The sequence below is a fragment of the Prionailurus bengalensis genome, chromosome C1 (genome assembly GCF_016509475.1).
Source record: "Prionailurus bengalensis isolate Pbe53 chromosome C1, Fcat_Pben_1.1_paternal_pri, whole genome shotgun sequence".
Taxonomy (NCBI): Eukaryota; Metazoa; Chordata; class Mammalia; order Carnivora; family Felidae; genus Prionailurus; species Prionailurus bengalensis.
The window spans coordinates 62,097,501-62,109,583 of record NC_057345.1 but is presented as its reverse complement, the minus strand read 5'-3'; the positions used below and the strand labels follow the sequence as shown (position 1 = coordinate 62,109,583).

The following is a 12,083-nucleotide window of genomic DNA, read 5'->3' as shown; positions in this document are numbered from 1 at the left end:
TAAGTAATTTGACAGATGACCAGAACATTTAGTCATCTTTACCTGATGGAAACAGCATTCCATCTTTACCTGATGGAAAAGTCCATCAGGAGCGATAGAGGAAGACAAGAACCCTCTAAACAGGGATGTCTATTGGATTGTTTTCAGTGAGGAAGAGAGATGAAGCAGGCAGGTATGTATACAAATCTAGAACCCAGTATTGATATATTACCATGGCTAGTAGAGACAACTTTACAACTCTTGTAAATGAGGGATGCATCATTTAGTAAACAAATAAACTTAAGAAAACTCTTGTAAATGAAACATATAAAATAGACTGTATCCTGATAAAATGATATGGCTAAAAGAAGTTTGTTTTTGTTGTTGCTTATTTCTTTATTTTTATGTTTTGGGGAATTATAGCATGTTTGTAGTCCAGAAATATGGGAGAACTAGATTGCAGATGCAGGAAACATGGATAATTTTGCAAATTGTTCCCTTTAAACTGAACTCATAGCAAATGTTTCTTTTGTATTTAAACATCAGCTGTTGTAACAAGTAAAAAGGAATTTCTCTAAAACTATACTTTCCTCCTCCTTCTCATAGGCTAGCTTCCATAGACAGCTTTTGATTTGACTGGATAATAATATTTAATTAGAAACTCTATTAACTTTAACCAGTTATAATGAGTGATGATCTTTCTTATTAAATTTCATTAAAAATTGATCCCAGTGATATATAAGCAGTGAATTTTATAACATAATTTATGACCTTGTCAATGTGCCTGCCTGTACATTTAAAAATCTGCACTTGGACCACTTGTTATATCATAAGTATTTCTTTGTGTAGTAAAAGTTGTCCAGTTCTAGATTTTAATAAAAGTGTTTGAAACTTCTCTGAAGAACAGGATATTGGTGGATATAATTTACTTTCTCAAACCCCAAGGCTAAAAATAATAGAAAAGAAACCAATCATGTAAAACTTCATTGAGTAGTACAGCATTTCTCAACCTGCAAATGAAATGAATACTTACTTGATTTACAGAGTTGTGTTTTAAAAGATTTTTGCCGCAAGATGTAAATGCTTTAATTCTTTTCTGGGCAATGTGATACTCTCCTACAATGAAGTGGTAAATGAAAACCAACTTGAACCATCTGAATGTTCTGCAGAGAGAAAAGAGTGGGTACTAGTGAAAAAAAAAGATTTAAAAAATCATTCATATTACCACAAAATGTTGGTTGTAGCAAAGCTTTTAAGAGCCTTTAAGGAGGCTGGAGATTCAACAAGCAGATCAGTAACACACCATAAAACAGTGCCCAAAATACAGACATTAGAATTTAGATTGTTTTAGCAATGCATTTAAGCACAATTGAAGGAATATAATTTAGGCACGGAGAGCTGAGAAATGACAGTAGCAGATGGATTACACCAGTCTGCAGCAATCAGAGATGAATTGCTCTGTTTGAATGGTTGAATTTTATACTTTGGAAGTCTACTAGATTCCTGCAGCCAGAGGCTTCAAAAGATAGACTATTTGTCCAACCAGCCCAGAAGGAAACATTAAGTCTGTTAGCTTCAATCATTTACTTGTATGGACAATAATGCCTTTGGGATGAACATCTTTAGACACAAATAAATAATCAAGCTGCTTTACAGGTGGATGATAATAAAGACTAATTTACAGGCATTTTTCCCCTTCACCTCCTGTTCTTGAAAATATCACTGTGGTAGGGAACTTGAAGCTTTTATTAACCTTTTACTACAATTTTTAGTGCATTTTTTTTGTTTGTTTTGAGGTATATAACTGACATACATTACATTAGTTTCAGGTATACTACATGATAATTTTATATTTGTATATTTTGCAAAATATCACCATGATAAGTCTAGTTAACATCTGTTACCATACATAGTTACAAAATTTTTGTTTGTGTGACAGAACTTTTAAGATCTACTCTCCTATCAACTTTCTAATATGAAATACAGTACTGCTAATTAGAGTTGCCCTGCTTTTCATTACATTCCCATGACATTATTTTATAAATGGAAGTTTGTACTTTTTGACTCCCTTCATCCATTTGGCCCACACCTACCCCCCACCTCTGGCAACCACCAATTTGTTCCTGTTCTCTGTATTTATGAGGTGTTTTTATCCACCTATAGGTGAGATCACAGTTTTTGTCTTTCTCTCACTATGTCACTTAGCATTATGCTCTCAAGTTCTATCCATGTTGTCACAAAAGGCAAGATTTTTTTTTTCTTTTTCCAGTTGAATAATATCCCATGGTGTGTATGTTTGTGTGAGTGTGTGTGTGTGTATGTATCACAACTTCTTTATCCATTCACCCCTCGATGGATAGTTGTTTCCATATCTTGGTTATAATAAATAATGTTGCAATAAACATGAGGGTCCATATATCTTTTTGAGTTAGTGTTTTCATTTTCTTTAGATAAATACCCAGGGGTAGAATTGCTGGATCATATTATGGGTCTATTAACTTTCTGAGGAAACTTCATACTGTTTTCCATAGTGGTTGCAACAATTCACATTACCACCAACAGTGCACAATCATTCCTTTTTCTTTTTTTTTTTTTTAAGTTAATGTTTATTTATTTTTGAGAGGGAGAGAAAGAGAGCGAGACCAGGGGAGGAGCAGGGAGACACAGAATCCAAATCAGGTTCCAGGCTCTGAGCTGTCAGCACAGAGCCCGACGTGGGGCTTGAACCCGGCAGGCGTGAAATCATGCCCTGAGCTGAAGTCAGACACTCAATCAACTGAGCCACCCAGGCGTCCCTCATTCCTTTTTCTCTACATCCTTGTCAACACTTGTTTTTGTCTTTTTGATAATAGACATTCTAACAGGTGTGAAGGGATACTGTGTTATGGTTTTGATTTGCATTTCATTTATAATTAATGATGTTGAGCATCTTTTCAAAAATCTGTTGGTCATAAGCATGTCTTCTTTGGGAAAATATCTATTTGGATCCTCTGCTCATCTTTAAACTGAATTGTTTTTCTGAGATTTTCTGAGTTCTTTTTTTTTTTTAATTTTTTTTTCAATGTTTATTTCATTTTTGGGACAGAGAGAGACAGAGCATGCACGGGGGAGGGGCAGAGAGAGAGAGGGAGACACAGAATCGGAAACAGGCTCCAGGCTCCGAGCCATCAGCCCAGAGCCTGACGCGGGACTCGAACTCATGGACCGCGAGATTGTGACCTGGCTGAAGTCGGACGCTTAACCGACTGCGCCACCCAGGCGCCCCTCTGAGTTCTTTATATATTTTGGATAGGGTGCCTGGCTGGCTCAGTTGGTACATCTTGCAACTCTTTATCTCAGGATTGTGAATTCAAGGCCCACACTGGGTGCAGAGATTACTTAAAAAAAATCCTCGAACACCTGAAGGGAAACTATATATTTTAGATGTAAGCACCTTATCAGATATATAATCTGCAAGTGTTCTCTCCTATTTAGTAGGTTGCCTTTTCATTTTATTGACAGTTTGCTTTGTTATGCAGAGGTTTTATATATTGATACAGTCTCACTTATTTTTTTTTTTTTTATTCTGTTGCTTTTGCTTTAGGTGTCAGATTTGAAAAATTATCACCAAGACCTATTTCGAAAAGTTTACTTGCCTATGCTTTCTTCTAGGATTTTTATGATTTTAGGTCTTACATTCAATTTTTAAATTCATTTTGAGTTAATTTTTGTGTGTGGTTTGAGATGGTAGCCCAGTTTTCCCTACGCTATTTATTGAAGAGACTGTTCTTTCCCCATTGTATGTTCTTGGCTCCTTTATCATAACTTAATTTACCATATATGCATGGGTATATTTCTGGACTATATTCTGTTCCATTGATCTATGTGTTTGCTCTTATGCCAATACCATAATGCCTTGATTACTACAGCTTTGTAATATAGTTTGAAATCAGAAGGCATGATGCCTCAAACTTTCTTCTTCTTTCTCCAGAATGCTTTAGTAATTAGAGGTTCTCTGCAGTTCCATACACATTTTAAGATTGTCATATTTCTGTAAAAACTGCCATTGGAGTTTTGATAGGGATTGTACTGAATATGTAGATTGCTTTGGGTAGTATGGGCATTTAACAACGTCAATTCTTAGAATCCATAAGCATGGGATAACTTTCCATAATGACTTCTTCAATTTTGTTCACCAATATCTTACAGTATTCAATATAAAAGTCTTTCACCTCCTTGGTTAAATTCATTAACTCATTCCTAGGTATTTTATTCTTTTTGATGCAGTTGTAAATGGGATTATTTTCTTAATTTCCCTGATAGTTTGATATCAATGTATAGAAACACAACATATTTTTTATATATTAATTTTGTATACTGCAATTTTACTGATTTATTAGTTCTAATCTTTTTTTTTTTTTTTTGCTATAGTTTTTGGGATTTTTCTATACATAGTATTGTGTCCTCTACAAATAGTGACAGTTTTACTTGCATTCTAACTTATATACATTTTATTTCTTTTTCTTCCTGAATTGCTCTGGCTAGGACTTCCAATGTATGTTAAATAAAAATGACAAGAGTGGACATCCTTGTCCTATTCCTGATCTTAGAGGAAAAGCTTTCAGTTGCTCACTACCGAGTAGGATGTTAGCTCTGTTCACAAATGGTCTTAGGGGCGTCTGGATGGCTCAGTGGGTTAAGCATCCAACTTCAGTTCAGGTCATGATTTTGCAGGTTGTGAGCTTGAGCCCCGCGTTGGGCTCTGTGCTGATAGCTCAGAACCTGGAGCCTGCTTCAGATTCTGTGTCTCCCACTCTCTCTGCCCCTTCCCTGCTCATGCTCTGTCTCTCAAAAATAAATAAACATTAAAAAAAACCCAACCAAACAAAAACAAATCATCTTTATTATGCTGAGGTATATTCCTTTAGTACCTAAATCACTATCGTAAAATCTGATAGAGGGATGCTGAATTTTGTCAAAAGCTTTTTCAGCATCTCCTAAGATGATCATGTAATTTTTATCCTTCATTTTGTTAATGTGATGTATCACATAGTTATTTTACTACTTTTTGTCATTTAAGCTTCAAACTAGCTTTAAAAGTGATTAATTCACTATTTTTACTATATATTTACCTTCCCAGCGAAATTTATTCTTTCACATGTGTTGTTACTAGTTAGTACATTTTCCAGCTTAATGAAGTCCCTTTACCATATCTTGTAAGGCCAGTTTAATGGTGATGAACGCCTTTAGTTTTTGCTTGTCTAGAAACCTCTTTAGCTCTCCTTCAATTCTGAATGATAACTTCTGGGCAGAGTATTCTTGGTTGGATTTATTTTTTCTTTTCGCACTTCAACTATATTGTGCCACTGCCTTCTGACCTATAAAGTTTCTGCTGAAAAATCTGCTTAAGGTCTTATGGAGTTTCCCTTGTATGTAGCAAATTATTTTTCTCTTGCTGCTTTTCAAATTCTCTCCTTGTCTTTAACTTTTGACATTTTAATTATAATATGTCTTGGTGTGGGTCTCTTTTGGTTCATCTTATTTGGAACACTCTAGGCTTCCTGGATCTGGATGTCTGTTTCCTTCTCTAGGTTAGGAAAATATTCAGCCATTATTTCTTCAGATAAGATTTCTGCCTTCTTTCCCCTTCTCCTCTCCTTCTGGGAGACCTATAAATTGAATATTAGTTCATTTGGTGTTGTCCTTTTAGTCTTTTAATTTTTCTTCGTTTTTCCCTTCTTTTTGCTGTTATTGCTCTGATTGTTGCTCCATTGCACTGTTTATCAGTTAACTGATCCTTTTTTTCTGCTTCATCTAGTCTGCTGTTGAACCTCTTTATTGCATTTTTCAGTTCAGATATTTTATTCCTCAGCTCTGTGACTTCTGTTTGGTACTTTCTTATATTTTTCATCTCTTTGTTGAATGTGTTCACCCATTTTACCCTCCAGTTCAGTGAGCAATCTATCTTTCTAACCATTATTTTGATTTCTTCATCAGGTAAATTACTCATCTCTGTTTCATCATTTTCCCCCCTGGGGTTTAATATCATTCTTTTATTTGGAACACATTTCTGTTTCTTCATTTTGCTTGACTCTCTGTGTTGGTTTATATGCAGGAGATAAAACAAACACCTCAGTCTTTAAAAAGTGGCCTAATGTAGGAGGTGAAGCATATTGTTCAACTCTGCCCCAGCTCTTGGTTTTCTCTCACCCCTTTGTGCTTGTCTATGTAACCTATTATATTTTTAATAATCCTAGCAGTTGAGGATGTGCCAAACCTCTCAGTGTCCCATAGGGGAGAATCTCAGTGCTTAGATTCAGGCTGACTAGGGGCCAGACCCTCAGGCTGCAGCTTTTAATAGTATACTCTTGTGGGACTGGAAAGCATTAGCCCCACGAGTCACCAGACCCAGGCAATCTGGAGGTGTCCTTTGGGCAGGAGTTGCAAAACTAGGTGTCCACACAAGTGTATAAGCTCTTTTGTGGGAGATACTGGTGACTTGAAGCACGGCAGGCAGGGAGTGCTAAAATGGGATCCATTGTCTATGTTCCTTGAGAGCATAGTTTGGTAGGCCACTAGATGTGTGCCAAACCTGAAGCCTGCCCCAGAGGCTGAAGCTTCAGGACAAGAAAAGAAGTGTCTGTTCAAACCCTCTGCCCATTTTATTTAAATTCCAGTTAGTTAATATACAGTGTAATATTAGTTTCAGGTGTGCAATTTAGGGTTTCTAAACTTCCATACAACAACCAGTGCTCATCCCAAGAAGTGCACTCCTTAAGGCCCATCATGTACTTAGCCCATCCCTCTGCCTACCTCCCCTCTGATAACCATCAGCTTGTTTTCCATAGTTAAGAGTCTTTTTCTTGGTTTGCCTCTCCCTCCTTTTTCCCCTATGCCTGTTTGTTTTGTTTCTTAAATTCCACATATGAATGAAAGCATATGGTGTTTTGTCTTTCTCTGACTTATTTCGCTTGGCATAACACTCTCTGGCTCTATCCATGTTGTTGCAAATGGCAAGATTTCATTCTTTTCTATGGTTGAGTAATATTCCACTACACACACACACATCAGGTGATGGACACTTGGGCTATTTCCATAGTTTGGCTATTGTAGATAATGCTGCTATAAACATTGGGGTGCATGTATCCCTTTGTGTTAGCATTTTTATTTTCTTTGGTAAATAACTAGTATGCAATTGCTGAATTGTAGGGTAGTTCTAATTTTACATTTTTGAGGAATCTCCATACTGTTTTTCAGATCTTTTATTTACATCTTTAACTTGACCCCAAATTGTGATCTACTAGACTACAGCCGAACTGGTAAGTTGAATGATGTGCCAAGTTTTGTTTGTTGTAGTTCATGTAGACAGCTCTGCTAAGGAAACAAGGACTGTTTCTTTCTCTGAGACTGATATTTTGCCCCTCATTTATAAAAAAAGTCAGAAATGTCTGTAAATATAAACAATTAAGAGTATGAACACTAGTAAGTTATATAGAGTTCAACACAAAAGTTGTGTTCTTCAACCTCAATAGAAATTGTCATTGTCTAAACAAAATTTTAGATGCTCAAAAGATTTAAAGTAAACTAGAAGCTAAGTTACTTCAGTTTTTTCTCTTGTACTAAATAAATTTTTAAACAAGGTACGTTTCAAGTAAATTTACAAAGGTCTTGATTATTTAGTAAGAATAATTTAGTTCTTGATATAGGTGAAAACTTGTTTCACTTAGCTAAACAAAAAAGAAGGCATCTGAAATCCTTTAGACAATTATGAGAAAATTAAAAACATTTTCTTTCCATCTTAATTCTGCTTGACTACATCAAAATGCCTAAACTATGGGCTTCTAAGCTACTCAAGTCCAAAGGACATCACTGTGTATATAAATGGCATCCCTGATTTTGTGTAGCAAACCAGTTTCTGGCTGTCTGTGACAATCATACATACATTTTGCATATGTTCTGATTTTGGCTCTATGCTGAATTTGGTAATATTAATATAAATATGGAAGTTGCTTAGCTTCAAAACATGAATAGATCATCACAGATTATAGGAATTAATTCTGGATTAATACTATCATTTTTTTTTTGTGATTTTCAGCATCACTTGGATATTTGAAACTTTACTTCAACTCAGCATATAATGATGCACACTTTAGTACTGTTTTGCTTAGTTTCTAGAATAAATGGCTGAGGTAGAAGATTAATACCAAATGTTGGATTTCTTTTCCCCATGCCTTCCTTGGTCATTGTTCATATTAAGTAATCAACAAGTTTATGGATTCTATTTAGTTACAAATAACAACCATCCTTCACAAATCTTGGAAATATATGAAATTTAAATCCTGTTACCTTATGAAATAAAAATGATATCAAGAGGAAATGTTCAACTTTTTACTTATATATGCATGGGACTATCACTTTGGTTGAGTCAGGGTACCCGTTCAGGAAACATGTGTGATACTGTACCCCAAACAATGCATCTCAAGGCAAGAGACAATATCAAATTCTTTCCAACAGATAACATTTCAAAGCAACTAGAATCCATACACTGTGCAGAATTATGATTAAAATAGTGACCACCAATTTGTCAGAAACCTCCCACTGACTTTGAATAGAAGCCACCTACCTTCTAGAGAGACACATGATTATACTACAGCACAAATACAACTTTGAAATTTTGCCAAATAGTAAAGAAACAGCATCAAAACTTACAGGACAGGTATCTGGTGTTGACGGTTTTGAGGCAATCCAGATAGCATTGTGCTGATGACACTCTTAGGGTAGACAGCTTTACCAATACCTTTGATAGCACAGAACATGGTACTGGGTAGAAGCACATGGATATTAATAACTTTTGGGTTGAAAAGTGTTTCAGAAGAGTTTGAAACTGAATGTAAAGTTTTAGAAAAGTCTTAACTATATGTCAATATGTCACTTTTTGTTCCTTTTATATGTATGTGTGAGAGGATTAAATAATAAAAATCTGTATTTAAGTGCATTTAAAAAGGATTTTCAATAAATAAATATAAAAACTCCAAGGAAAAAAGGAAGCATTGATTCACATTTTTCTTGGTAGTGTTTTCTCTTTAGTGGAACATAAAATAACAGTAATTTTTAATAACTGATGGTACTTTACATTAGGTAAAATACAGTATTAAACATTTAATCAATAACAGACATACAACATCCTCTGAAAGCTCTGCAAGTAAATCAGTAAATGCTAAAGAGTAGCTATCATGTATCTGTATTTCCTCCTTGGGAAGAACCTTAAAAGAAAATAAAACAAAACCCCAAACCAAAATGAAACACATAAAATAGCCTAATAATGGTGGCAGGCAAGCCACTTCTGGTTTACCAGTTATTTTCATATTGACATATTAATATATAAACAAAAGAAGCACAGACTAGTTCGGATTTCAGTTTATTCATGTTAAAACACAAAATTGACAAATCATTTCTCTAATTTTTATCAGACTTTGACATAAAGACATTTCACGTGCATGCTTATAGCAAAATAGCAGCATATAATTTGAGATTCCAGTCTATTTTTATTTTCTTGAAGCTGTCTATCATCAGTAAGTTTTCTCATTTTTTTTATTTTTCTGCCTCCTTCCTGCTGCTTACCTTTCGGTCAATTATTGCTTCTCAGTATCATCACCAGTACAAGGACAAAAAGTAAGAAAAAGAAAGTAAAATCAGCCCATCTGGTAACTTAATAGTTCTACTAAAGGGGTTAAAAAGAGATTGCAAATAATGCCCCAAATAAACTTTTATGATTATCAATGAATCCCAATTATTCCTACGGTTTTCCACATACAGATATTTGAGTTTTGTGTATGTGTATGCTTTTGTATGGATGGAAATTTAGGAAAATTTTAAGATATAGAAACATATGTCCAAGTTTATAAGGTAAAATACCACATAAACACTTTTAGTTTCACTTTGGCAAGAGCAATAAATGAGATAGATTTTTATCATCAATTCCAGAGCTATCTCTATCTAATTACTTGTTAATTAAATAATCACAATATTGGAAGCATTGTTTTCATCTGAATTTGTAAGCTATGAATTTGTTTCCAAAAAAGTATTTCAATTCCTACAGTGTTCTTTGAAGACCCTATTGTATGTATACCATTTTTATCAGTTCATCAGAATAGGACTACTATGTTCTACTACTGTACTACTAGTATATGCTATAGTATACTACTATAGTAGTACTATGCCAATTAACACGTAGACCTGTACTGAAACCAAAGCCCAAAAAGAAGATGGAAAAAGGTATGTTTAGAAAATCATTTAAAACTTGTGTACTATATGAACACAACAATGTTCCACAAACTCGTTTTTATTAAAAGAAAATTAAAATAGTAATATCAAAAAAACCCTTTTCTGAACTTACAGCCTTGAAATATTCTTTCATCAAAAATGTTTGATTTTGTTATTAATATTATGCTATAGCAATTACGTTAATGTAATTTTCATTAATTTACTTCAGTAAAACAAACAAAAGCCTACAGAAAACTCTTCTATTTGCAATCTTGCTCTATCAAGAAAGGTAAGGTATATATAATATTTAAGATGCCTCTAAATCAAACTGTTTTCTATTTAAAGTAATTTCTAGAAAAATTTGCTCCCTATAAGTTATCATGTCTTCTACGTCTTTGTAGATAAGCATTTCTTCAATGGACAACAGTTTATAGTTATTCAGGCTGAATGCTGATTTGTTCTGTACAGCATTTAACATTTTTAGGGATGTTGTAACTGAATCACTCAAAGAGGAACAAGCTGGGAAAATACGAGCATTCCACAAACTTAAACATGTCTTGTTTCCAGAGAACAGTTCCTCTGTAACTTTCAGATTCCAAATATTTAGGCATGACAGGAAACAGACTCCAAAGAATTGAAGTAACTTTATATCTGACAATGTTTTAACATTCCTTTTCAAGTTGTCTTGCACTCCAAAAGCCATAGTTGAATACTTTAAGTATCCATTCATCTTCAAGCTTAAGGAACACACAAAAGAATCTGCAGGCAGGACAGCTTCTGTTATGACAGAACAACCACTAACAATGCAGTTTTCCCCAACTGAAACATTAGGCCCCAATCTAGAATACTCCACAACTGAGCCAGTTGCCACAGAACATCCTGAATCCAGTATACTTTGAATGATACAGGATGTGTTACCAGAGCATTTTGGTGTTGTAGAAAAGATGCTAAAAGCTATGGACTGCAAGCCAAGTTCTGACTTCAAACTGCTATCTGAAGTAAAATGAAACAAGTATTCTTCAGTTGTTCCAATGTGATAGAATTTGGATTTATTAAGAACCACAACATTTAATGAGGTTCCTTTCAGAAGATGAAATATTCTCTGCCTGATGTCTGTCAACTCTGCCTCTTCTTTAGTGACATTTGATGTGTTTCTGGTGTACTCCACAGTTGCTCCAGGTCCCAAAGCCTGCAGAAAGTCTCCATAGGCATCAATTTCACAGTTCAATGTGCCTATTTTTTCATAAAAAGCAAGTAATTTTTTTGCTGTTTTATGATCCATGTAAAATAGGCTGTCCGTGTAGACATACTCAGACTCTAATTTAAGAGGGGTAGTGTCACCCCCAGCCATGTCCTGGTGAGAAAAATTTCCAGGTCTACACACAGCATTAAAGTGATGCATCTGTTCTATGCTGGGCTTATGAAGGAAACGATGGCAACACCTGTATTCAAGGTCTTTATATTCTAAATAATTAAAAGGTTCTAAGACAAATACTCCATGTGTGGTACCAACAGTCAAACTAGAAGGATGAGCTAAAGCTGTAAAGCCAGGTTTGTCAAATCTAATAATCTCACATTCTCCAACACTATAAAGTTCAATATCATCTGCACAAGTAACCAGAATCCCAGGTTTCATATGTGAGGGGAAATCAATGTACATGGCTAGTTTTAATTCCAACATCTGATAAATGGGGTTACCGAAAGGTAACGCAGTGAAAATTTTGCCCAGAGCACTTGCATTTGGAAGGCGTTGGCTGTAACCACCTATATAAAATTAAACAAAATAACTGTTTTAAAATGTTTACAAGACTGTAAGATTTTAAAAACCCAGGGGCATCAGTGACAACTCAAAATATCTCTAA

At 34.8% G+C, this 12,083-nt stretch overlaps 1 protein-coding gene across 4 annotated transcripts in view; it reads right to left on the bottom strand.

Annotated features, from left to right (window-relative positions):
- Positions 1–9,360: 9,360 nt before the first annotated feature.
- FPGT (fucose-1-phosphate guanylyltransferase) overlaps positions 9,361–12,083 on the bottom strand; it is an 8,182-nt gene continuing 5,459 nt past the window's right edge. For 3 of the 4 annotated variants that reach the window (XM_043575278.1, XM_043575280.1, XM_043575279.1), the window contains one exon: positions 9,361–11,985. In XM_043575278.1, the coding sequence (XP_043431213.1) occupies positions 10,529–11,985 (1,457 nt within the window). In that variant the 3' untranslated portion in view covers positions 9,361–10,528. The remainder of the gene's footprint in view (positions 11,986–12,083) is intronic. The other variant, XM_043575281.1, reaches the window with a different exon arrangement.